This window comes from Falco peregrinus, chromosome 19 (genome assembly GCF_023634155.1).
Source record: "Falco peregrinus isolate bFalPer1 chromosome 19, bFalPer1.pri, whole genome shotgun sequence".
Lineage (NCBI taxonomy): Eukaryota > Metazoa > Chordata > Aves > Falconiformes > Falconidae > Falco > Falco peregrinus.
Window position 1 is genome coordinate 1709901 of NC_073740.1, and position 24635 is coordinate 1734535.

The 24635-nt window shown below is 63.1% G+C and overlaps 1 protein-coding gene across 2 annotated transcripts; it reads left to right on the forward strand.

Annotated features, from left to right (window-relative positions):
• The first annotated feature begins 3780 nt into the window (after positions 1 to 3780).
• On the forward strand, positions 3781 to 24321 carry ASIC1 (acid sensing ion channel subunit 1). 2 transcript variants are annotated; one of them, XM_055791932.1, is made up of 13 exons: positions 3781 to 4169; positions 4305 to 4419; positions 4839 to 5233; positions 6295 to 6490; positions 19560 to 19710; positions 20174 to 20301; positions 20527 to 20677; positions 20773 to 20829; positions 20905 to 21058; positions 21143 to 21234; positions 21436 to 21515; positions 21971 to 22075; positions 22243 to 24321. In XM_055791932.1, the coding sequence occupies exons 3-13, from the start codon at positions 4869 to 4871 to the stop codon at positions 22345 to 22347; spliced, it is 1584 nt and encodes a 527-aa protein (XP_055647907.1). In that variant the 5' UTR covers positions 3781 to 4169; positions 4305 to 4419; positions 4839 to 4868; the 3' UTR covers positions 22348 to 24321. The 2 variants fall into 2 exon arrangements, with proteins under 2 accessions (XP_055647907.1, XP_027648665.1); XM_027792864.2 differs by lacking the exons at positions 3781 to 4169; positions 4305 to 4419; positions 4839 to 5233; positions 6295 to 6490 and adding an exon at positions 17600 to 18904.
• Positions 24322 to 24635: the final 314 nt, after the last annotated feature.

Below are 24635 nucleotides of genomic sequence, written 5' to 3' on the forward strand. Positions count from 1 at the left end.
AGACAAAAGCAAATAGGTGCCAAAAGCTGCAAAGTGAGGCTTATCCCTGCCTCCGCTTGCCGACCCGGGATGGCAACGTGCTCTGGGCCAGCCCGAGCCAGCAATGGCAAGGAGCAGCCCTGCTAATAGCCTCGTTAGTCTCCCCAAGATGCTGAGGCTTTGGCTTCCAGCAGATAATTAGCCATGCGCTTATGAATTAGGATGCCCTGGAGCTCTACCAGGACTTAGGTGGAGGCAATGGAACTGCTCTTGGTTCAGAGCTGGAGCAAGGAACGCCTTGAGAAGCGGCCCAAAGCAATGGGGATGGCTGGTGGGGACCGGGAGAAGCGGTACCCAGCCCCACGCAGATGCCAACGGCCCCCTGATGCCGGAGCCACCCCAGCAGCGAGGCAAGCACGTGTAAAAAATCCTGGGAAGGTCCCCCAGCGCTGCATTTGAATCCTATTTCTTGTGGCTAAAAATGCTGATGGTTATTTCCCCAAGCTCCCAGGAAGAGTTTGGCCCCAAAACAGGCTCCTGGAAGCAATTTCCGATGAGCAATCTGTAATACCAGAGCTGATGGAAGCAATTTGCCACCCATTAGCAGAGATCATGGGATGTGAAGATCCTGCCATCCAGCTCAGGTTTAAGGGGGGGGGGGGCCTTGAATTTTTCCCCTTCTCCCCCAGGATTTCTGGTTTGGATGGGATGGGGGTGACAGACGGGGCTGCGAGACTGGACCAGCCTTGCAAAAAGCAGCTGGCATTGAGGGTTAGAGCGATGCCAGGCTCACAGCACCATCCTGCCAAGGAACGGCTGAACACCAAAGCCCTGCCTCTGCCGCCCCGGCAGCGAGGGCTTGGTGGCAATGCCACACACCGGTGGCCTTTAAATTAAATCTCTCACCTTCAACACACAATGCAACCCTGGAGATTGCAGGGCCAGTCACCCCCCGGCCCGTCACCCCCCAGGAAGGCAAACGGCGGCACCCAGCACCTCCAGCACCCACAGTACTTAATAGACCATTATGAATTAAATTGCCTCTTGCACGGCAGCAGGGCGGCGGGTGCAGATAAAGAAGCAATTTGCAAGCCAGGGCTGCCTGGATGGAAGGAGCGATAGCAGGGCACAACCCCAAAAAAGCCTGGAAAAAGCATCTCTTACCCACGCTCGCAACCCCGTCCGTGCCCTAGGGATGCTCTTCCCTGGGGATGCTCTTCCAAGAAGCGGGATGGAGGTTTGTTCCCGGAACGCAGGGAGATGCGCAGGGTGCGGCAGGGAGGGCATTGCTCAAAGGTGAGGAAACAGCCCCAGGGCTGGAGTTATCCCTTGGCCCCAGCTCCCCAGGTGTTCCCAAGACAAGCCAGAGCCTGCCTGTCTGCCGGAGCCTGCGCTGGGAGCCTCAGCACTGCAGCACCTTCCCTTAATTACTTTTTTTCCCTGTTAATTGGATCTGTGGGCACGCCTGAGGCTCCTGAATCCATGCAGGGGCTGAGCACCCATTTTGTATGGGAAGGATGCAGCCACAGCACCTCATCACCATCACCACCATCACCATCATCACCAATCATCATCATCACCATTATCACCTCCACCTCCTCCTCCTCCTTCATCATCACAACCACCACCATCATCTTCACCATTATCACGTCCACGTCCACCTCCACCACCACTACCTCCTCCTCCTCCTCTTCCTCCTCTTCCTCCTCCTTCTCCATCACCATCACCATCACCACCACCACCTCCTCCTCCTCTTCTTCTTCTTCTTCTTCTTCTTCCTCTTCCTCCTCCTCCTCCTCCTCCTCCTCCTCCTCCTTACACCCCGCTGCCCATCCCTCCCCGGTCCCAGCCCACCCCTGGGCTACCCGCCTTCCTGCTGGGTGTCTCGCTGTTATCAATTATCACCTGAGGCTAATTGTTAGCTCCCCACCTATCCCACAGCTGGTTCTGTTGCATCTCCCAGCAGGAATTAACACAACCCTCACGTGGCTCCCCTGAAAAAAACCAACACGGAAACGCTCCCGCTCCCCACGCTCCACTCGACTCCAAGGATGCAGCTGCATCCTTCCTGGCCAGGGGCCAGCAGCGAGGAAGTTTCCTTCGGCCGCTTGCTTCCTTCCTGGTTCCTGAAGGAAAGGGACCCCGGGGTGCTTGAAGGGCCCCAGCAACCCCCCCCTGGAGACCCCAAGAAGATGTGTTTTCCAGCCAAGGTGGCTTGGGGATGCGGAGACTCTTCTCCGCGGGTTTCTTGTGCGGTGGAAAGCAAAGGCTCGCCTGTACATCCACACATGCATCCGCTGCGGCCCAAAACCACATCCCTCCCCGTGCCTCGCCGCTGCCGGTGGATTTACTGGCAATAAAACCGCTGTGGAGAACGACTTCTCATCTGGAAGGAGAAAAAAAAAACAACGGAAGGGACACACAGGCAGACACACCAACACCTTTTAAAATGTACTTCTCCCTTCTCCAAGCAGCGCATCCTTCTCCGGGTTTATCCCGGGAGCCCTAACAGAGCGGCGGCTGCGGGCAGGCGGGTGTCGGGGCGGGAGGCGATGCCGCCGCGCTGCGGAACGGAGTGGGGAAGGGAAAGGCAGAGCTGGTGCCAACTGGAACCGCTAACGCCACTCTCCCAGCCACGTTTCCAAGCGCTGGCAGGGTGGTCCCTGCGCCTGGCGGTGAGCGAGGGGAACATTGGCTCCTGGGGGTCTCCCTGGACCCCATCTCTGTCTCCCCAGGGTGTCCCCAAGCACGTCCTGCTGCAAAACCCTGGGTCCCTGCTTGGGCAAGGACACAGTTTGGGGGCGGATGCTCCAGAAAGGGCTAAACCAAGAGCGCCCAAGGCACGGGATTTGGGGATGGGGTACACGCGCCTGACCCTGCGGTACCCCAAAGTGCCCATGCTCCTGTTAGCCATGCTTCAAGCAGGGGCAGCACGCTGGGAGGGCACCTTCACGTGGGGGCACAGCTTGGTGGGGTGCCCCCTGTGCCTGGCTGTCCCTTCCCGACATCACATTGCAAAGGACACGGAAAAGTTCTGCTCCATTGGGTTGCCATCACCTTACTGGGAACAGTGGGCAGCGCCTGCTGCAGCCTCTGCCCCCCACACCGCTGCTGGGCAGAGGGCTGCCATGGGGTGCTGCCCCCCAGCTCGGGTGATGGGGGCACCCCGCTCCCCAAAGCGCTCGTGGGGGGCAGGTGGAGGTGAGGCAGGGTGGGAGATGCGGAGGAAGCTAGGGGATGCCACCCAGAGCAGTGCGACCCTCTCGTCCCGCGCCGGGGAGGAGCAGAGCACCCAGCACCCAGCACCCAGCACCCTGGGGATGGTGGCACCTTGCTGATGACTCGCAGTGGCCGAAGGTGAAGAGCTGGGGAAGGGGCAGCGTGTCCTGCGCCAGGGCAGGAGCTCAGCCTCTGCCCCCATTGCGGCGAGCACCGTGCCGGGGACCACGCCAGCAGGCAGCAAAGCGTGGGGCTGACCCCGGCCAGCCCAGGGCAGGTGCTGGAGGCACCGCAGCACCCCGAGCAGGTGGCCACGAAGGGCTGGAAGACACCTGCCCTCGGTTCTCCGGAGAAGGACCGAGCCAAGCGTGCCACCCCGGCACCGGGGCCACCCATGGGTGACGCCTGCGAGGGCGGTGGGGGCTGTGGCGGGGGAGAGCCGGGTCAGGGCTGTATGGGGGGGGGGGCGTGGGGGCTCCGGCAGAGCGAGGAGCCGGAGTAGCGCTGGGGGATGGGAGCAGCACACGCACGCACACGCACACACACATTACCCACATGCACACGGCAGCAGCACCAACAGCCCCTGCCAGCAGCCTGCAAGCGCTGGAGCGCCCCGCTCCTCCTCCTCCTCCTCCTCCTCCTCCTCCTCCTCCTTCTTCTTCTCCTCCTCCTCCTCCTTCTCCTGCTGCCCACCGGCCTGCGGCACCCCTCGGCGGCCTCCAGCCCCACCAGCACACAGACAATGACTTCATGCGGATTATGCATCTGAAGAAACCACCAGCTCCCAGATAGCCACGGGGGGAGGTATCCATGTGTTTGGCAGGGAAGCAGCCTCCTGCTCGCCTGCCTTCTCCTCCTCCTTTCTCCTCGCACCCGGCAGCTGCCTCCTCGCCGGCGATGGTCGCCTCCGGTCCCCCGGCAGGGTGCTGAGCGAGGCCCCGGCGCATCCCCGCTCCCACGCTTGCACCAAGGTACCACCGAGGCTATTTTTATTCCCACCACCACCACCCCCCCCCCCCCCCCATCCCCTTTTTTCTTTCCGGTTCGCCCATCGCTGGTGCCTCTCGCACCCTCTGCGTGTCTCCCACTCCCATCTTCCCACCCAGCGGCAGGAGGTGGAGGGAGGCTCGTCCCAACCCCGGCACCCACGTCGCAGCAGCAGCCGCCGGCGCGGAGCAGAAGGAGCCCAGCTCCGGCTGTGGCCGCCGGCCCTGATTCCAGGTTTGCATCCTACAATTCCTTCATCTGTTTGTCGATGCGCCGGGGCCATTTGGGGGAGGGAGAGGGGGGACGGGGAGAGGGGGGGGACGGGTGGGAGGGGAGGGGAGGATGTGGCAGGGTGCTGGGGGGGGTGCAGCACCCCAGTCCTGCCGTGGGTTGGGGAGGGGAGAGAGGAGGAATCGCAAGAGGCTGCAGCCAAATAAATAAATAAATATATATATGTGTGTGTGTGTGTGTGTGTGTGTGTGTGTGTATATTTATCTCTGGGCTTGGGGGAAAGAGCAGAGCGCAGCACAGCCTCTGCCCCACGCGAGGGCTGCTTCCCCCGCATCCCTGCGCGGCGACGCGGTGGGTCAGGCAGCGGCAGCACCCACGAGGCCAGCGTGGCGCTGAGCACCCATGGGCTCCCTTCTTGGCAGAGTGGCCACCCCGCGGTGCCGGCCCGGACCATGATGGACCTGAAAGTGGACGAGGAGGAGGTGGACAGCGGGCAGCCGGTGAGCATCCAGGCCTTCGCCAGCAGCTCCACCCTCCACGGGCTCTCGCACATCTTCTCGTACGAGCGGCTGTCGCTGAAGCGCGTGGTCTGGGCGCTGTGCTTCCTGGGCTCGCTGGCGCTGCTCGCCCTCGTCTGCACCAACCGCATCCAGTACTACTTCCTCTACCCCCACGTCACCAAACTGGACGAGGTGGCGGCCACCAAGCTCACCTTCCCCGCCGTCACCTTCTGCAACCTCAACGAGTTTCGTTTCAGCCGGGTGACCAAGAACGACCTGTACCACGCCGGCGAGCTCCTCGCCCTGCTCAATAACAGGTGGGTGCTGGCGCTTCCAGGGGGTCCCAGGTGGCACCTCCGGGTGCCCCGACGTGCCACCATGCCAGCCCCGTGCCCTGTGGCGGGTTGCGCTCCGTGACTGGCGTGGGCGGCATCTCCTTAGTCTCCGTGAAGAAGCGGATACCGAGTTAGTTCAGCTCCCCAGCTGGACGCGGCCGCTGTGCGGCAACACCGAGAGCCGTCAGGTCCTGCTGCGGCTCCGGGGTGCGTGGCTGCCACGCTGTGCTGCCCGGGGTGGATGTGGCACCTATAACTCCCATCTCTAGCGTGTGGCACACGCAGCAGGGCCAGGGCCACCCTGGGTTGCCCGCGGGGTGGATCCAGCACCCATGGCTCCAGTGCCGTGTCCCGCATGCCCGACGCATGCGGTGAGGCCAGGGGTGCCAGCAGCTGAAGCTGCTGAGCATCACCCATGCACCACGAGTGGAGGTTGGTGCCGTTCCTCGAGCTGTGGGACTGTGCGGGGGTGGGGTCCACAGGGGAGCCCCTCGCCCACCCTCCCCAGCCCACCCCCCTGGCTGTAGCGGCTCCTGGGTGCTGCCAAGCCCCTGTGGTGAGCTTGGTGCCGGCAGCAAGGTGCGCTCCCTGCCCCCGCTGTTTGGTGAGGGTCTTCACCACTGCTCCCACCTGTGCCCCAGGGAGGGGCTTGCATCCACCAGAGCAGGGGCTGAGCCCCAGCACGCTCAGCCCACCCCCCAGCCATGCCACTGCCTGCGGCCGTGATGCCACCAAAGGTGACAGGCGGCTGGGCTGGCCTCAAGCAGGGCCAGCGACGAGCCCAGCTGTGGGGCAAGCTGGTGAGGTATGTGGCCACTGCCCGGCTTCTCCTCCTCGCCCATCCTCTGGCCACCTCTCCTGTGCCCCTGGGCCACTTTGTGCCGTTGAATGCTCTGAAAACACCACGTGCGACGTGCCCGGGACTCTGCTGAGCCCGTGCTGGGGTCAGGGCAGGAGTAGCCCCTGGGAAGCCCAAGTGGCTTTTCCCGGTGGGAGCCACCGTTGTGGTCCAGCCTGAGCTCCTGCCTGCTCTTTCCCCTAAGATACGAGATCCCAGATACCCAGACCGCCGATGAGAAGCAGCTGGAAATCCTGCAGGATAAGGCGAACTTTCGAAATTTCAAACCCAAACCTTTCAATATGCTGGAATTTTATGACCGGGCTGGCCACGATATCCGGGAGATGCTGCTGTCCTGCTTCTTCCGCGGGGAGAAATGCACCCCCGAAGACTTCAAAGTGGTGAGTGCCGCGTTTCCCCCACACCACGAGGGCGTTTGGCCGCCTGTAGCCACTTCTGCCTCCAAAAGGACCGGCAGCATCTTCGTTAAGGGGATGCCAGGGGATGCCGGTGGGGGGTTGGAGCTGTGGATGTTCACCGGGAGCGCGTGCCGCTGGCTGCATCTGCACGGGATGCTCCGGCGTGGGCCCAGCCCCCTGGCATCGCTGGGGCTCTGCAAAGCGGGGTTGTGCACACCGGGATGGAAACCTGTGCTGGAAACCGCGGGCAGGAGGCACCCGTGGAAATGCTGGGAATGCCGCAGCGATGGCTGGCAGGGACCCGAGGGAGCCCCCGTAATCCTTTGGGAAAAGCAGGACCCGAGGGAGCCCCGTAATCCTTTGGGAAAAGCAGGTCCTGGCGGCACGGCACGGAGTTGTGCCCCGCCACAGAGGTTGCGTCTCGCGCTGGTGCACGGATCCGGCACACAATAAAGCCTTTATCCCGCTGCGGCTGCCTCTCCCCCATCCAGCTGGGAATGAAACAGTGCCGGCTATTCCGGGGCTGCCTAATAAATTCGGCAGCCGGGCTGGCTGTTCCCGAGCTGGCTCCGGTGCAGAGCGTGCAGCTCCGCACTGCTTGGGGACACCATCCTTGTCCCCAGCCTATGGGGATATCCCAGGGATGAAGGTGCTGAGCCCATCACGGCACCGGCCGGGCTCCCGTGGAGCTGGTACCCGGCTCCCAGCACGATGGGGGGGATTTTGATCCTCTGCCATAATTCCATCGACGGGCTCTTTGTACGGAGCGATTCTCTGGTGTCAAGTCGGGTGTTTTGTTTGTTAAATGGAGGCAAGTTGCAGCCCGGAGGGGGCTGGATCCTTTCCAGTGGGGCTGGGTCCCCAGCTGCTGGATGGTTTTGTCACCAGGCTCTGCATTTTCCGTGCTGAAGCCCTCCCCCCAGGGACCCTCCCCCCAGTTTTTCCACCTTCCTCTGTCGGGATCTTGGCTTTCTGCATCCCTTCCAACCGGCAAAAGGCAAAAATCGACTTGCAGCTGGTTTGTTATTCCTGCCTGGATTATTCTTTGCGAGCAGGTTGGGATGATTTAATGGATTGGATTGGAAAAAGCTGGCTCCGCGCTGCACGGCTGGTGCTGGCTGGGTGCCCCTCGCAGCCCTGCACGGGTGGGTGGGTGCGTGGTGGGGCTGGGGGTGCTGGTGCCCGCGCCAGGGTCCTGGCAGCCGCCCCATCCCACTTCCCCCCATCCCGGCACAGGGGTCCCGGCGCCCACAGAAGCTTTTCCAGGGCTTGGTTTGCCAGGTTCATTCTTGCCGCCTCTCTGCTCCCTCCTCCCGGCTCAGACTGCGGCCACCCAGGCTGGGGAGGGGGCTGCTCTGTGCCTGGTGGTGCTGGGTGAGGGCAGTGGGTGCTGGGGACCATCACGCAGTGATGCATCATCCCCCCAGCCCGTGCTGCCCCGACGGGGGTCCCACTGCCCCATGCAGGGGCTGTCACCTCTGCATTTCGGGAAGCCCCTTGAACCCCCAGGCTGGCGGGATGCTCCTGGTGGGTGCTTTGGTACCCGCTTTTTTCCCTCTGGATGATCCAGAGGGGATGCTGTGTCCGGAGACGGACCTTGCCAGGGGGGATTTGGGGGCTGCCCAGACCTCACAGGCTGGGGGGAGCTGCATGTTGGTGTGTGTCCCCCTGCCCCTGTCCCCTTTGCAGCCATTTAGCTTCTGTGCCGTGGCAGGTGGGGGGAGCTGGGGGGCCGGTGGGGACAGCTGAGGGACAAGTGGCCGCCGGGCGATGCTGGCTGCATGCTGATGCTGGCCGGCACAGGAGGCGACGGCAAGAGCCGCGGACGCTGCCGCGTTATCTGTCCCCAGCAGAAGGGAGGGCTTGGGGGGCCGCGGCGAATGCAGATGAGGGGCTGCCGTGACCCAAATAGCCGGGGTGACAATAAGGCGCCAGAGCTGCCCCCTGCCCGCGTCCCCCCCCCTCCCACTGCTGGGTGGTGGGAGAGCATCGCTGAGGGCAGCCACAACAGCCCAGCCCCCCCCCCGCCCCCCGGGAGCACTGCCTGTGTGCCCCCTGTGGTGCACCCACCCAGGAGGACCCCAGGGGGGCTGTGGGTCTCAGGATCCCCCCCCGCCCCCGCAAAGCATCACCCTGGAGCCAGGACAGGAGCTCCTGGCAGGCAGGGCTGGTACGGGATGCTGTGGGGAAGCCCATCCTGGGATCGTACGGGCTTTTCCCACCTCCTCTTTCATCCTGCCTCGTCACCAGGCTGGATCGGGGGTCCCTGGCGTTGTCCATCCCCCTCCATCCCCACCCACCCTGGCCAGTGGCACCGCGGGGGCTGGGTGCTCCCCAGCGGCAGTTGTGTGCAGGATGCAGGGATGCTCCAGGGACGGAGATGGAGCTGAGCAGGCTTGGGCTTGTCCCATAGGGGGGGATTGACCCCTCTAAGAAGACCCAGGGGATAAGAACTGGCCCACTCTGGCCCTGCCCCAGCTCTTCACAGCCACCCCAGCACCACAGAGGTCTCTGCCACCCCACAGCGGTCCAGGATGGGGAAGATGCCGCACAGGGAGGTGCGGCTGTCTCCTCTCCTCAGCCCCAAAATCCCAGCAAAATCCCTGGAAGGCTGAAGGGACAAACAGCAGGCTGAAGGGCAAATCCTGCCTCGATGGCCCCATCGTCGTGCCAGTGCCCTGAGCCTGGGGTCATGCGTGGGGCAGGCAGGGGACAGCCCCCCGGTTCCCCTTTGCGGGGAAGGGGGGATCGCCCTGGCTGTCGCCTCTGTTTCGGGGCTGTGCTCCCTGACGTGCTCATTAGCAGCAGAGATCGATGTTTCACGCTCGCTACTTCATTATTTATAAGTTGGAGCCCTTGCTCCTCTGCGGGAACGCGGGACCCGCTGGCTCCCAGCTTGCCTTTCCTCTCCCTCCCTGCGTCGGCAAAGGACCCCTGGAGCCCGGCTCATCCCCATGGATCTGCTCCTCACCCAGCAAGGGAACAGCCCAGAATCCCTGTCTCGGGGCTCTAAACCCCATTAATTTCCTTCCCACTCCAGGGAAACAGGAGATACCCAGAGGATCAGGTTCCTCTCTGCACCCCAGTATGGCCCATGCGATGGGAACTGGGGTTGCCCCGTGTGAAACCAGCGTTAAACCTCAGGATGGTGCCCCGGGCTCGTGAAGCCCCTTTTTGAGGGGTGGGTGCAGCCAGGGGCGATGCCAGCAGCCGCCCCCGGCGCGGTGCAACGGCCGTGGGCAGCTTTTCCTTCTGAGCCAGGGCCAGGGGAGAGTCACGTCCCCGGCTCCTGGTCACCATCCTGCTCCAGGGCACGGTGGCTGAGCCCTGGCATGGGAGCTGGGAGCCCTGGGGCAGAGCGCACGGGACATCCTCGATAAACTGCGGAGGATTAAGACCTCTGGACCATTTCCATGAGGCTCCGGGGCTGAGCTGGCACGAGGGAGAATTGAGTTTGACGTGGAGATCATGCCGCTGCCTTTTGCATCGGATTCTGCATCCTCTGCCCTGGAAATCGCGAGCGCGCGGAGGAAGAGGAAGGCAGGGAGCACGAAAAGTCTGGAGCAAACCCAGCAAACCCCGATCACGCTCCTCCTCTCCTCCTTTCTCCCATCTCCGGAGCAAAGCAGGAGACGCTCCGATGGAGAAAGGAGCCAGCAGCATCCCGGTGTTCCCCACGGCACCCCACTGCACCCTGCTGAGCCCCCCCACCGCCCCTGTGAGCCCCACTACACCACTGGGCACCACCAGATCCTGCTTTGCCCCTCTGCACCCCACTGCACCCCCCGTACCCTGCTAAACCCCCATGTGTGCCCCTCTGCACCCCCAAAGCCCCTCTGCACCCCCAAAGCCCCTCTGCACCCCCCCCAGCTCCCTTCTCAGCCCACAGCCCACCTCGCTCTGGCCAGCACGTGTTGGGGGTCAGCTCCTGCCACCCCAGGACCACCCCAGCTTTTTCCCCCCTTGAAAAACCATCCCTGGGGTCATTCCGACCTTCCCTGCTCCGGGTGCTGGGGGTCCTCCAGCACCCACGGGTCCTCGGGGGGGTGAGGTGCGATGGGGCGCGCTCGGGCTGCCGCTCTCAGGGTGCTCAGCCGGGGGATGCTGCTGGGCTCCCTGCTCTCCCCACACCCTCAGCCCCACAGAACCCAACTCCAGCACCCAGCGGGGGTCTCAGGGGTCCAGCCCCCAGCACCCCACGGCCCCACACAGCACCGCGGCAGCCACCAGCCCAGCAGCCCTGCGGTGAGCAGAGCTCCCCTGCGGCGCAGCGTTAGTGGATAATCATAGAGCCGGAGTGAAAAGCATCTCCAACGCAGCTGGAGAGAGCGGGCGCGGGAATTACTGATACCCAGAGATTTCCTGGAGCTTTTGACAGTTCATAAACAAGCCGCACGGGCCCATCTGGCTCTGGAAAAACAACTTGGCGACCACGCGTGGGGGGGGGGGGGATGGTGGCCACAGCCCCGTCCTCCTGGCTTGGGACCGGTCCCCGGCTGCGCGCTGAGCCCCGATGGAGCCGGTGCCTTTACAAATTCTGTAAGACATGCAAGTGATTCATGTAAATCACTTTTTAAAGCGGCGCAGGGGCTCCTCAATAACTTATAAGCATTTGAAACCGCTCGCCTGGATCTGTTATTTCTGAGCAGCCACTCACCTGCAGCATCCCGGAGGTTTTTCCCTGGCCGCACCATCCCCACCTGCATCATCTGCAACCTCCTGGCAGGGCTCACCCCCTGCATCCGTGGGACAGCAGCATCATTTGACCCCAGAGGTCGCATCATTTTCCAGAGGCACGAAGCAAACCCATGGACATGGTGCAGGAGGTGATGGAGCAGAGGAGCAGCCGCGGGGACTTGGCTCTCCTGGGAAGCGCAGCGCAACCGGAGCGCCCCGACTCCATCAGCTCCTCGGCAGCTCTGAGACTTTCAAGTATCATGATATTTTGCTGGAAGCAAATCATCCAGAACGCAGCCGTGAGCAGTTTAGCCCTCGGGCACAGAGCAGAGACGCCGGCAAGTGTTGCTCCTCGGCTGTTTTCCTTCCCCAGCTCCATCCCAGTTTTCCCCAGCGTGGCGCCCGGCAGGATGTGGGCGGGAGGATGGGGGGTCCCTTGGCTGTGCTCACCCCGACGTGGAGACAGCGACGCTCGTGTGAAGCCGGTTGCATTTCACACCCATCCCGCAGCGGTGCCGCAGGACCTGCCCTGGGCTTGGCGCAGAATTGGGCCGGGAAGAAGCAGGTTGAGGCCACCGGCACCGAGCACGGCGCACTGGGAGGCCGGCGTGTGCCTGTGCCTCGCCGCCGCTTCGTTAGCCGCTCCACAAAGGAGTGGGTAAATTATTTAGCGCCTCAAACCACTAAGCCCTGAACGACATCTCTGCCACCATTAGGGAAGGAGAGAGAAGGACATGCGGGATCAGGATCGGGCCCAGCCGGGGGTCAGTTTGGTCCCTGCCCGGGGGCAACATCCAGCCCCGGCAGCGTGCCCAGAGCCGTGGTGCACAGCAGCGCACCCCACACTGTGTGCACTGGGGGGGGGTGTGTGTCACACACCCCCCGGACACTTTGCACCCCCAGACACCCCGTTGCACCCTCGGAGGTGCCACGTGCACCCAAAGCACTTTTTGCACGTCCGGGAGCGCTTTGCACGCCCCCGACGCCCCCCGAGGTGTCGTGCCAAGAGCTGGGAGCGGCTCGGGGCTATTCCTGCTCCTCTTGCCATGCCTTTGCACATAGAAAGTCATTAACAAATGAATTATTAATGATTATTAATAAGCTTTAATGGCATCTGTGGCTGCTGGAAGAGACGAGGAGGCTGTCGAGCGCCAGCAGAGCTGCGGACGGGCTGCCCTGGGCACGTGTGCCCCGTGGCTACCGGCCCCCCAAGGAGCCACAGGCTGAGATCGCAGCCCGGGGCCACCGCTGGCACACGGGATCCTTCCAGATTCTTCCCCCTTATCCTCCCTTTGGTCTTCATCCCAGACCCAAAGGCACCCAGCGCCTTTGCCGACCGCGGCTATTTCGAAGAATCTGCCCAGAAAAACCACCCTGTGCCATTTTCCTAGGGGGAAAAGCCACAGCAGAGCGCAGGGATGCAGGGAGCACCGCAGGAGGCAGAGATCTCCCCAGGGAGATCCAGGAAATTAACTGTCTTGTGGCCTTTTGCCTCACTTTTAATTTATCTGGCTTTTTATAGACGCCTTTGTTTTATCACCTGCAGAGTTTGGCTGGAGCTGGGGCTCTCCAAGCAGCAGGCATCCCCGTTTTTCTGCAATAACCATGACTCAAGAAGCTCCTCACCATCTCAGGCTCTTATTTATTTATACAGACCCCGACACTTGGATATTATAACCTTTTATTTATTTTGGGGGACTTTTTATATTATTTTTTTTCGGCTGTGCGGAAGGTTTGGTGCATCTGCATCCCGGCTTTTCCCGTAAGGACCGAGATGAGATGCAGGATGGTTCTGGGGTAGGGTGCTTCCCACTCATCCTCTGGTTTATCAGGGGGGTTTTAAGCCCCCCCTGGTCCTTGATCCTCACTAAAGCACCAGGAGGATCCATCCAGAGCAGCCACACGCCGGAGCTGCGTAACAACCCTGCTTGGATTAGATTAGATGTGAAAACCGTGATGTGTACAGGAGCCGGAGCAAGAAAAGCAGATAGGAACACAACTTCCCAGCCCCCTCCCAGTTAAAACCATCGGCTTGGATCTGCCGGCACGGACGGCCTGAGCAATTGTGAAGGATGTCGGAAAAAATTGCAACCTGCTTAGGGGTGATGGGTGGGAACTGCGGAAAAGCGTTGGGATCAGCATCCGCACAGAATAATCCCAGCTGCCCAGGAATTACCGGCACCTCGGCAGCATCCTCCTCACCCGGGCAGGGCAGGAGCCGCCACCATCCCAGTGACCCGTCCGTGGCACTAGGGGACAGCGGGGACATCACTGATGGATAAAGCACCCGGAAAGCTCTCGGTGTTCCAAACCGTTTCCATTATCGGAGCGTCGACAGATCCCGGCGAGAAGGATACGGCGGCTGTGGGAGCCATCACGGTGAAGGGACACGCTGGGCTGCCCGTGGCGCTGCGGGGGGGGGGTGGGGTGTGTGTCCCCACTGAACCCCCCCCGGAGACCCCGAGCCGGTGGGGCTGTAGGTGGTCTCTGCACCCAGGGGCGGCAGCAGTGGCGCCCGGCTGGGAAGCGCTCGGCAGCGCTGGCCCGGGGAAGCTTTGAAAGATTAATGGAGTTTAAATGGAAGCGTTTGGAGAGGAGATAAGGCTCATCTGATAGGAAATCATACGGAACAACGGGAGCCGGGGAGGCCCCGGGTCCATAATGAAGTCCACTTAGCGCATTACTCACCATAATGTGCTTTTTATTAAAGTCCTGGCGCTGCGGATGCTGGGGCTGCAGCCGATAACGCGGGGCGGGACAGCCGGGGTCCTGAAGCCCACCCTGAGCCCACCACCACCAGCAGCCAGGATGGAGCGTGCCAGCACCCCCCCCCGGTCCAAAAAACAAGGGACCTTTAGTTTCCCATCCCCCAACAGGAGCCAGGGATGCAGCTCCTGCATCACCCAGCATCACCCAGCATCGCCCAGCATCACCAGTCCCCCCGGCTGGGGCTGGGCTGCCTGTGCCCGCGGGGATGGGGTGGAGAGGAGGCGGAGGTGGGGAATAATACAGAGGGAAAAGTCCTTTTTAATCATCAATTTTTCTGCATTAGAATGTGACATGCTAATCCACTGTGAAGCGTCTAATCTGGGGGATAAAGGGCCGGATAACACCAGCTGCACCCAGCTTGGCTGGCGGAGCGAGCGGAGGCAAGGTGGCAGCATCTGATAAGGGGCGGCAGGATTAGTCCCGGCAGAGATCCCGGCTGCCCAGGCGATCCCACCTCGCTTGGCTGGCCCGGCTCTGCCTCTCGCCGGGCTCGGGGAGGGGATCTGCCACCCCTGAGCACCCCCAAGCAGCTCGCCCTGCCCAGCGCGGCGATGGAGATGCTGCAGGTGCCACCACCGGCATCTCGGCAGCTCTGGGAGCTTCAAAGCACATTCGTGGGGCCAAACCTGATTCCCACCCCTTCCTGGCGCGCGATACACCCGGCTGCGCGGCGCCCACCTCCTCGTCAAATATCCAGCCCCAAATCCCGCTGCCGTGGGGTTGCCCCCCCATCTCATCCCTTCCCACCCATCGGCTCCATCCTCTGGGCACCCCCGGGGTGATGCTGGCAGCTCGGCCCCGGCTCAGCTGGTCCTTGCCAGGGATGGGCAGAGCCCCAACAGCAAAGCAAAGGGGTCCAGCTCCCAGGGGGCTTTCTCTGACAGCCCCCCCCGGAGCCGGGCTGCCGCTGGCGGGCCTGGGATAACGGAGCTTGCAATGTTGTTTTCTCCTCGCCTCCTCGGGGATTGGTTTATCTCTATGAATAACTCCATCCCGGCTTTGATCTCCTCTGCCATGAAAGCGTGACAGGCTGTGAAATGTGCTGTTGCTGCCGTCAAATCCCCCTCCCGCTCCTTCCCCACCCCCCACCCCCCCACCCACCCCACCCCCCACCGCCTCCGTGCTCCCCCGCTCCCAGGGAACCTCCTTTCCCAGGCCTGTGATGAGCTGCAAAGCATTGAGCAGGGCCCAAGTGCCCTGGGACAGCAGCCAAAGGCTACAGCGGAGCATCCCGCATCCCGCATCCCGCATACTGCATCCTGCATCCTGCATCCTGCATCCCACATCCCGCATCCCGCATCCCGCATACTGCATCCTGCATCCCGCATCCCGCACCCCGCATCCCGCATCCCGCATCCCGCATCCCGCATCCCGCATCCCGCATCCCACATCCCACATCCCGCATCCCGCATCCCGCATCCTGCATCCCGCATCCCACATCCCGCATCCCGCATCCCGCATCCCGCATCCTGCATCCTGCATCCCGCATCCCACATCCCGCATCCTGCATCCTGCATCCCACATCCTGCATCCTGCATCCCACATCCTGCATCCCACATCCCGCATCCCACATCCTGCATCCCACATCCCGCATCCCACATCCCACATCCCGCATCGCTCTCTGCGGCGGGGCGAAGGGCATCGAGCATCCCCGGTCCCCAGCGGTGGGTCGGGGTGTGGTGGCATCATCCCAGCACGCGCCGCCACGGGGGCTGATGTCACGGTTAATTATAGCATCCCCCGTCCCTCTCCCCCGCCAAAGCTTTACCTGAGAGAGGGTAAAAATAACTCCTGGCGAGGGAGGAGCTGGAACGAGCCCAAGGACTCCTCCAGCACCTCCAAAATTCGCACAAACCGGGACGACCCCCCCCCCCCCCCCCCCGCCTTCCCTGCACCGCGGGGACACGGCCACACTTTGTCACTGGGTGCGGAATGGGGACGTGCTCCCCTGCGCAGGTGTCACCGTCCCTGGTCACCTTCACCCTGGCTCGAGCGCTGGTTCTGGGATGGGGGCTGGTCACCAGAGCTGCCCCCCCCACCAGCCCCCGCAGCCGATGAAGCCGAGCGAGGCCGGTGAAGGGCCCCAGCCCATGATGGAGTGTTTTCATTCCAGCCTCCCCCTCGCCCTGCTGCAATCGCTCCCCAGAAGCCACATTGAACCTCCCCACCCCTCGCTTGCACCACCAGGGCCCCCCCGGCAGCACCCCTCACCCATCACCACCCCCCCGGGGCTAAACCCCCCCCTCTCCAGGCTCCTCTTCCCTTTCCCACCTTCTCGCCTCCCTCCTGCAGCCCTCCCACAGAAACTCCCCATCCCGGAGCTGGGGAACACCAGAAAACCCACCCCGAGCTCAGCCGGCTCGTACCTGCTCGCTCCGTGCCAAGAGCATCCTCCAGCACTGGTCTGTGTGTCATCATCCCAGTTTGCACCCAGTTTGTACCCACAGGGCTGAGCCAGCCCAACCCCTTCCCCACTGAAGCCCCCTGATGCCCACCCCTGCCCCCTGTGCAGCTCAGCTCTCCTCCATCCCAGACAAAGGGGCAGGATGGGACCTGGTCCCCACGACAGGGTGGCTCCCAGCCACCCAGCCACCCCTCCGGTCCCATTTCCCAGGATGAATTTCCAGCTCAGAGTCTCTGGGTTGCTCCCCAAGGCTGTAACCTTTGCTATCGGTGCGATGAAATTTCATCCCCTGGCTCCGGCGCTCGTCCCCAAGGTCACCCGCCCTGCCTCCCCGCTGCTGCCAGCATCCCCAGCTTTGTGGCATCTGCTACGTTCCTCTCACCCGAGGGTCCTGGTGGGAATATTGAGCTTGGGGACCCCCAGGATGGCCCCTGGAGGGACAACCCGATGTCACATCACCACTGCTCATCGTCTCGGCTAAGCCTGCGCTGGCAGAGACCCCTGGCGCACGCCCTGCCCGTTGCACCAGCATCAGCAAAGTGGGTGACTTTGCACCGGTACCGGATTTGTATGAGTTTCCCGGTGCAATTGTTCCCCTGGTTTGCTGGTGCCCTTGGCTGCGAGCCGGGATGGGCTCAGGGAGGTGGGGGGAAGAGGCATAGCACCCAAACCGGTGAGTTGGGGCGCGCTCAGCACCCTGGCATGGGCCAAAACCCCCGGTGCATTGGAGCTCTGCTGTATTTAGATGCTTCCCCTCCCCGCGGGCCAGCGCCGGCGGCAGTGGTGCCAGGATGAGGCCGGAGAGTGCTCTGCGGTTGCATCGGTGCTTTTACCAAGCGCTGAGAGCAGGAGAAAAGCCAACCGCAGGTGGGGGCTGCAGGGCTGCAGGGAAGCGGCATCTTTGCTCCCAGCAGCCAGCCCGGGTGCTGGCTCCATCCCCCCACCCTGCACCACCTCCCCGGGACCCCCACCCAGCTCAGCAACAAGAAGCCTGGGTGCCATCCCTGTCCCCCACGGGGATCTGGAGGTGACCCACTGCGTCCCGGCTGGGTTCTGCGCAAGGAGCTATCACCTGAACCGTGGCAGCAGCCAAATCCTGACCAAACCAGACCCGGTGTCGAGGAGGATGGACCTCACACCGGGCAGGACATTGCCTTTGCCAGATGTCCCCGTGCCCCGCGGCACTGGGAGATGGGCCTGCAGGTGCCACCAGGGCAGGATGAGTGCCGCGACAGCCTGGGGACACCGTAGCATCCTTCCTCCTGGCCGGCACAGCCTGGGCCGGTGCTGCAGCAGGTCGGTGTTGCAGGAATTTTGGAAAAAAACCTCTGGCTCCAGCCGCCCTGTGGAAGAGCCCGCAGAAGCCGGCATATGGTGGCACCAGAAACAGCCTGGCAGCCGGCGGGGAGCGCCTGGCTGGAGCAGCCGCTCAGGCTGCCAGGGCCCCGCAGCGGGGACGGAGGAGGCGGCGTGGGTCGGTGACACGCCGGCAGCCCACGCACACACCCGTGCACACCCGTGTTGGCCGGACCTGGCAGCCCCTCAGGCCCCCCAGGGCAGCACCGGGAGCTTCAAGGCATCGGCGTCGTCGGTGCTTCTGGAGCCTGCGACGTCGCTGCTCCATCCTGCCAGCTGCAGCCAGCGGGTCCCAGGGGACCCGGGGAGCCCGCAGAACCGCCCCTCGCTCCTCCTCTCCTCCCTGCTCCTCATATACCCCCCTCTCCGTCCCCTCCGAGCATCCCTCCCTTCCTCTCCCTCGCTCCCGCTCGCCTCTCCCTCCTTTTCTCCGTGCCTCTCCTCTGAACTTGCCCCTTCCTCCTTCCCTCCTCTCCCCCACCCCCCGAGGAACCGAACCACCACTGAAGACCCCCAGGTTGTGGGCCAGCACCCCCCCGCCACAGCTGGGACCCCCCCGCCGGACCATGCCTCTCCAGATATTCTGCACCATCTCCTTCTCCCGCGAGGAAGGACCGAGCGACGCCGCAGCCCCCGGCAAAGGAGAGGACGGAGCAGACGAGTTCCTGTACGGGCAGGAGGAGGAGGAAGAGGAGGAAGAGGACGCCGGGGCAGCCACGGACTTGGTGGCCTTCGCCAGCAGCTGCACGCTGCACGGGCTGAGCCACATCTTTGTGGAGGGCAGCCTGGGCGCCCGGCAGGCGCTCTGGGCGCTGGCCTTCCTCCTCTCCCTCTCCGTCTTCCTCTACCAGGTGGCCGACCGCATCGTCTACTACCTGGAGTACCACCACGTCACGCTGCTCAGCGAGGAGGACAGCCCTGAGATGACCTTCCCCGCCGTCACCTTCTGCAACATCAACCGCGTGCGGGTCTCGCAGCTCAGCCACCAGGACCTGCTCTACCTGGCCCCCCTGGTTGACTACGAGCCCGGGATGGAGCTGGGCTTCTCCCCGGCTCAGCCCGACCCCTGGGATGAGGATGAGCCCCTCAATTTGTACGGGTTTTTTAACCGCACTTGCCACCAGCTGGAGGACATGCTGCTGAGCTGCAGCTACCGGGGCCAGCAGTGCGGTCCCGGTGACTTCGCGGTGGTGAGTAGCCCCCAAGGTGGCCAGGCACAGCCAGCAGCTCCGGCCGGCGTGGCGTTGGATCCGGCATGGCGGGCACCGGGGTGTCTCGCTGGTGATGGGGATGGCACCGGCCACGGAGACCCGCTGTGCTGCCCGATGAGGTGCCCAGCATCTCCGTCCCAGCATCACCACCGCTTGGGGGGCACCAGGCGAGCCGCAGCCCACCGGCCTCACGCGCCCCTCGCCCCGGCCGGCAGCAGCTCAGCACCGTGGGGACACGCCGGCGTCGGCTGGAACGGTGGGAGACAGGGTGGGGGTGGGGGTTCAGGGTCCCATCCAGCCCCAGCAGGGATGGAGGAGGTGCTGGTGCGGGTGTAGGGCTGAGCGCCGCCGTCTTGGGGAGCTGGGGCTGCCGGGGGGGGGCAAGGTGCTGTAAATCTGCCAAGTGTCTCCCCCAAATCCGTGCCCTGCGCCTCAGTGGGGAACATCTCCGCCTCCTCCTCCAGGGCAAACCCAGCGGTTCCACGGGGGAGACCCCCCCATAGGGCAGGAGCCTGGGTCCTGGATCGTACCCCCAGGCTGGGGCCAGCTCGTCTCAGGGTGGTGATGCCCCCCGGCTCCGTTCGGTGGTGCCGGCAGAGGGTCCCCAGGCTCAGCCCCGTGTCCCCTCCCGCAGGTCTTCACCCGCTACGGGAAGTGCTACACCTTCAACGCGGGGCAGGACGGGAAGCCCCGGCTCATCACCATGAAGGGGGGCACCGGCAACGGCCTGGAGATCATGCTGGACATCCAGCAGGACGAGTACCTCCCCGTGTGGGGGGAAACAGGTAAACCCCCCCCCCCAGCAGCTCTACCAGCGGGTCCACTGGGTCACCAGCAGCTCCCAGGATGCTTCCCGGCCCCTTCCCGGCTCCCTCACCCCACGGCTCCACGTCCCTCAGGTTGCCTCCTCATCCCTCCTTCCATTTCTCATCACTTCGGGTCCTTTTCTTTCCTTTTTCCTCCTCGTCTTTGCTCTTCGCCATGGCAACTCCCCATCGGTTTAGAGGAGCAGCCATCGCTCCTGTATAAATAGAGTCGAACGCATCTCCTGCCGCGCTCCCGGGTGCTGGAGCAGGAGGGTCAGGGGATGCTGTAGCAACCAGATGGATGGATGGACGGACACACAGACGAGTGGATTTGCCCAGGGGAAGGGTGGGAGACAGGAGAAGTTTTGGTGCCTCTTGCAGCAGGGCTGGGCGCAGCACCGGGGCTCAGCACCGCGCTCACCCCCACTTCTCTCCACCGCAGACGAAACCTCGTTCGAAGCTGGGATCAAGGTGCAGATCCACAGCCAGGATGAGCCCCCGCTGATCGACCAGCTGGGCTTCGGGGTGGCTCCCGGCTTCCAGACCTTCGTGTCCTGCCAGGAGCAGCGGGTAGGGACTGGGGAGGGGGTCTGGGGTGCTCCCCCCACCCCTGTGCTGCGGGCTGGAGCGGCCGTGGGATGCTGAGCCTCCTCCTGTCCCCACGTCACGGGGAGAGGGGGACCCGGCCATGGGGACCGCTGCAGCAAGCGTTTCCCCCTCCCCCCCCGCCATGCATCCAGCATGCTGGGGGTCGGTGGGCTTCTCTCCTCACTCCTGGCTCCTGCCCCCTCCCAGCTCATCTACCTGCCGCCTCCCTGGGGTGACTGCAAGGCCGTGGCGGGCGACTCGGAGTTCTACGACACTTACAGCATCACCGCCTGCCGCATCGACTGCGAGACCCGCTACCTGGTGGAGAACTGCAACTGCCGCATGGTGCACATGCCAGGTGAGCCCTGCGCACGGCGGCTCCAGCGCCCACCGGCATCAGCCCACCGGCGCCGTCCCACCGGGAAAAAAATTTGCTTTTTCTCCCTCCTCCAGGTGATGCCCCTTACTGCACCCCGGAGCAGTACAAGGAGTGCGCAGATCCAGCCTTAGGTGAGGCTGCCCAGCCCCGCGGGACCCAGCTGTGGGTGCTGGATTTCTCCATCATCTCCTTCTCTCCTCGCTCAGATTTCCTGGTGGAGAAGGACAACGAGTACTGCGTCTGCGAGATGCCCTGCAACGTGACCCGCTACGGCAAAGAGCTCTCCATGGTGAAGATCCCCAGCAAAGCCTCCGCCAAGTACCTGGCCAAGAAGTACAACAAGTCGGAGCAGTACATCGGGTACGTGCTGCGGCGCCGGGATGCAGCGGCTCCTTCTCCCTGCATCCCGAACCTCAGCCTGACACCGCTTAACATCCCGCGCAGGGAGAACATCCTGGTGCTGGATATCTTCTTCGAAGCCCTGAACTACGAGACGATCGAGCAGAAGAAGGCGTACGAGGTAGCCGGTTTGCTGGGTGAGTGTGCCGGGAGCATCCTCGGACGAGCTGGGCTCACGTCAGCCCCCTGCGCCGTTGCGCCGGTCCTGAGGCACAAGGACGTGCCGAGAGCGTGGGGCACCCCACGGCCGTGGCCGGGCACCAGTGACAGCGGTTCTGCCCTTTCCCTGCTCCCCCTGCCACCGGTGCCACCCTGGTGGCTTTGCCCTCTCTCTGCAGGTGACATCGGGGGGCAGATGGGGCTGTTCATCGGGGCCAGTATCCTCACGGTGCTGGAGCTGTTTGACTACGCCTATGAGGTGAGTGTCCCCGCTGGTCCCTGAGCATCGCTGCTGTCCCACGGCTGCCAGGGGACCCAGGCTACCCACCGAGACACAGGGGGACCCAGGTTATCCACCAAAATGCCCATGAGATACAGGAGGGACACCCAGGTTATCCACCAAGACACCGGGGGGGCCCAGGTTATCCACCAAAACGCCTGTAGGACACCGGGGGGGACCCAGGTTACCCACTGAAAGGCCAGGGGAACATGGGGTGGGACCCAGGTTATCCACCAAAACACTGGGGGGACGCAGGTTATCCACCAAAATGCCTGTGGGACATGGAGGGGGACCCAGGGGACACCCCAGTTATCCACTGAAACGCCTGTGGGACACTGGGGGGGACCCAGGTTCTCCTGCAGCACCAAAATGCCTGTGAGACACAGGGGGGACCCCCCCGAGACCCCCCCGGGACCGAAATCTGGCTCTCGCAGGTGATTAAGCACCGGCTGTGCCGGCGGGGCAAGTGCCACAAGAACCACAAGCGGAACAACACGGACAAGGGCGTCGCGCTGAGCATGGACGACGTGAAACGCCACGTGAGTGCCGGGTCTGTGGGGCTGGGGGGGTGTCCCAGTTTGGGGGGTGCTGGGGGAAGGAGCAGAGACACCAGGTGGAGATGCTGTGGGGAGGCAGGACTCCGATTTGGGGGGGGGTCTGGGTGACTCCAGCGACCCCAGCATCCCGTCCATCCTCTGCCCCGCAGAATCCCTGCGAAAGCATACGGGGCCACCCGGCCGGCATGACGTACGCAGCCAACATCCTACCTCACCACCCGGCCCGGGGCACCTTCGAGGACTTCACCTGCTAACCGACGTCTGGATGTACAACCTGAGCTACCAAAGCCCCCCGGAGAGCTGCCCTTGTCCCCGCGAGCGCCAGCGGAGAGACACAGCCAGGGGACCTCGCTCCTCACCGCGGTGGGACACGGCCCAGAGCCCATGGCCTCGCATTTCGGGGCAGGCGGTCGGGTCAGGATGGGACCCAACCCGGCGCGCAGCCCTCGCGGCAGCTGCTCAGCGCCTGCCCCGCTCGTTCAGAGACTCGAGGAGGCTCCATCCAGCCCGGCCACCGCGGCGGCGGCGCGGGGATGACACACGCACAGCGGGCTGGGGCAGGGGGCTGCCCCATCCCCCCCCCACCCCCCCCCTCGGCCTTTTTAACGACAAACCCAGAAGCCAAGAAGAAGCGGCCGTCGGGCCGCAGGGTCTCCATCCACAGCCCTGTCCGTCTGTCCGTCCGTCGCCTCCATGCCCATCCCGCTCCAACGCCTTGGCTGCCGCTGGCTGGGACCCCCGTGCCTGGCCGGGGCGGTGGCTGAGGACCCTGCAGTGAAGCTGGCGGTGGGCTCAGCACCCCTGGGAGAGCCTCGCTTGTCCCCCGGCACCGCGGTGGTCCGCAGCCCATCCCTGCCTGGGTGATGAAGACGGGATGCCTCCACCGCTCCGGAACGTCTTCCTCGGCACCCTGTCCCCGGGACGGGGGTGCCACCGGGGGGTGCTCGGCCGGGGGGGCCACCTCGGCACCCAGGACCCTCCCTCGGCCACGGTGGGTCAGGCGGCAGCGTGGCCTCCCTGCCCACCTCCCCTGGGCTCCCTGCAGCCTGGCCAGTGCCAGCCCTGTCCCTCCTTGTCCCCAGGGAGCCTGGCGCTACCCCCTGCGCCCCCTCCCCCAAAAAACAGCCATCCTCAGGGGGGACAGGCAGAAGGAGCCCCCCTGGCCCTCATCCCAGCTCCAGCCAGCTTGGCCAGGTGGGCACAGGACCCCCAACACCAAAAGGGTCCCCAAGCCGAGGGACACCCCGTGGCACAGGGTCCTCTGGTCCCCGCGACCGTAGGCTCCCCCCTGCTGACCCCCCCACCCCACCCCACACACAGCAGCTGCCCCCCGGGCACTGCGAGCCCTGCGCATCTTTGGGGCATCTGCTGGCTTGCTGCCCTGGGACCACTGCTCTCCCCCATCGCTGCCTCTCCCCGGCACGCCGCGTCCTGCCCTGCCCGCCGGGGTCCGGCACCAGCCGAGCCTCTGCCCCCCGACCCATCACCTCGCGCCGGTGGGCCGTGGCCCCAGCCCCCAGCCCCCCCCCCTCCCCTCCCCCCATCAAGCCAGAGCCCTCCCGGGGCTGAAGTGCTACTTATCTTTAAGAGCTTTTGCAATAAGTCGGTTTCGTAATTATTATTTCTAAACCGCAGTTTGGTTTTTTAGTATTGTCATTATTATTATTATTATTATTATTAATTATTATTATTTGCTTCCTGACCAAAATTAGGAACTGGGGGTCAGTCCTTTGTATCCAGCGATCGCCCAAAGATGACGGGTCGGCCACATCCATAAATTTTCTTATGGATTTTTCCTAACGTTTCATTGCGTTTCATTTATTTATTTCCTTTCTTTCTCTTTCCCATTGAAGCTTTTAAAGATGGGGCTGGGATTTGACCTTGACGCTCACCTGGTGAAGCATACACACATGCTTTTTTGGTTTTTTTCTATTATGCCATCTGCATTTTATATTTCTTATATATAATATATATGACTATATATATATGTGTACATATATATATATCTATCTCTATATGCATCATATCAGTGTAGATACCCATCCAGTAGCATTTAGGCCTTGTTCTTGTGCCATTTTTATTTTTTTTTTCCCCCTGTTACTGATCTCTGAATGCCTTCAAGTGTATAAAGTGTTGAATTCTCTCTGGTATCTGTACTATGTACACACATTTTCATAGGAAGCACAATAAGATGACAGATGCATTGTACATCAATACCTGCTACTCTTAACGGTGATATAAAGAATGATATAACTCACCAACGCCGAGCCTGTCTCTCTTGCTGAGCTGCTGGAAACGCTCCCCGAGGAGGCAGGTGGGGACGGCGCCGTCCCAGGACCTTCCTGAAGGCATCACCGGAGCCAAGAACAACATGGGGAGGAGGGGGGAGGGTAAAGGTTTGGTCCAGGGTCCAACACTGCCCTTAAACACGCTCGTGAAGGCCGGCAACATCGGGAGTGGTGCTGAGTGGTTGGATTAAGGTGGTCCTTGGTGCAGGGATGTGCTAGTGTGGTGATGGCTCGGGGTACGGTGATACCTCAGG

What these genes read in the sequence shown, in the direction of transcription:
- ASIC1 (XM_027792864.2), top strand. Translation starts at nt 18,281, where the DNA reads ATGCCTCTCCAGATATTCTGCACCATCTCCTTCTCCCGCGAGGAAGGA. An exon ending in CCGCATGGTGCACATGCCAG is followed by an intron (nt 20,678 to 20,772) that starts GTGAGCCCTGCG and finishes TCCCTCCTCCAG; the next exon opens with GTGATGCCCCTTACTGCACC. An exon ending in GTGCGCAGATCCAGCCTTAG is followed by an intron (nt 20,830 to 20,904) that starts GTGAGGCTGCCC and finishes CTCCTCGCTCAG; the next exon opens with ATTTCCTGGTGGAGAAGGAC.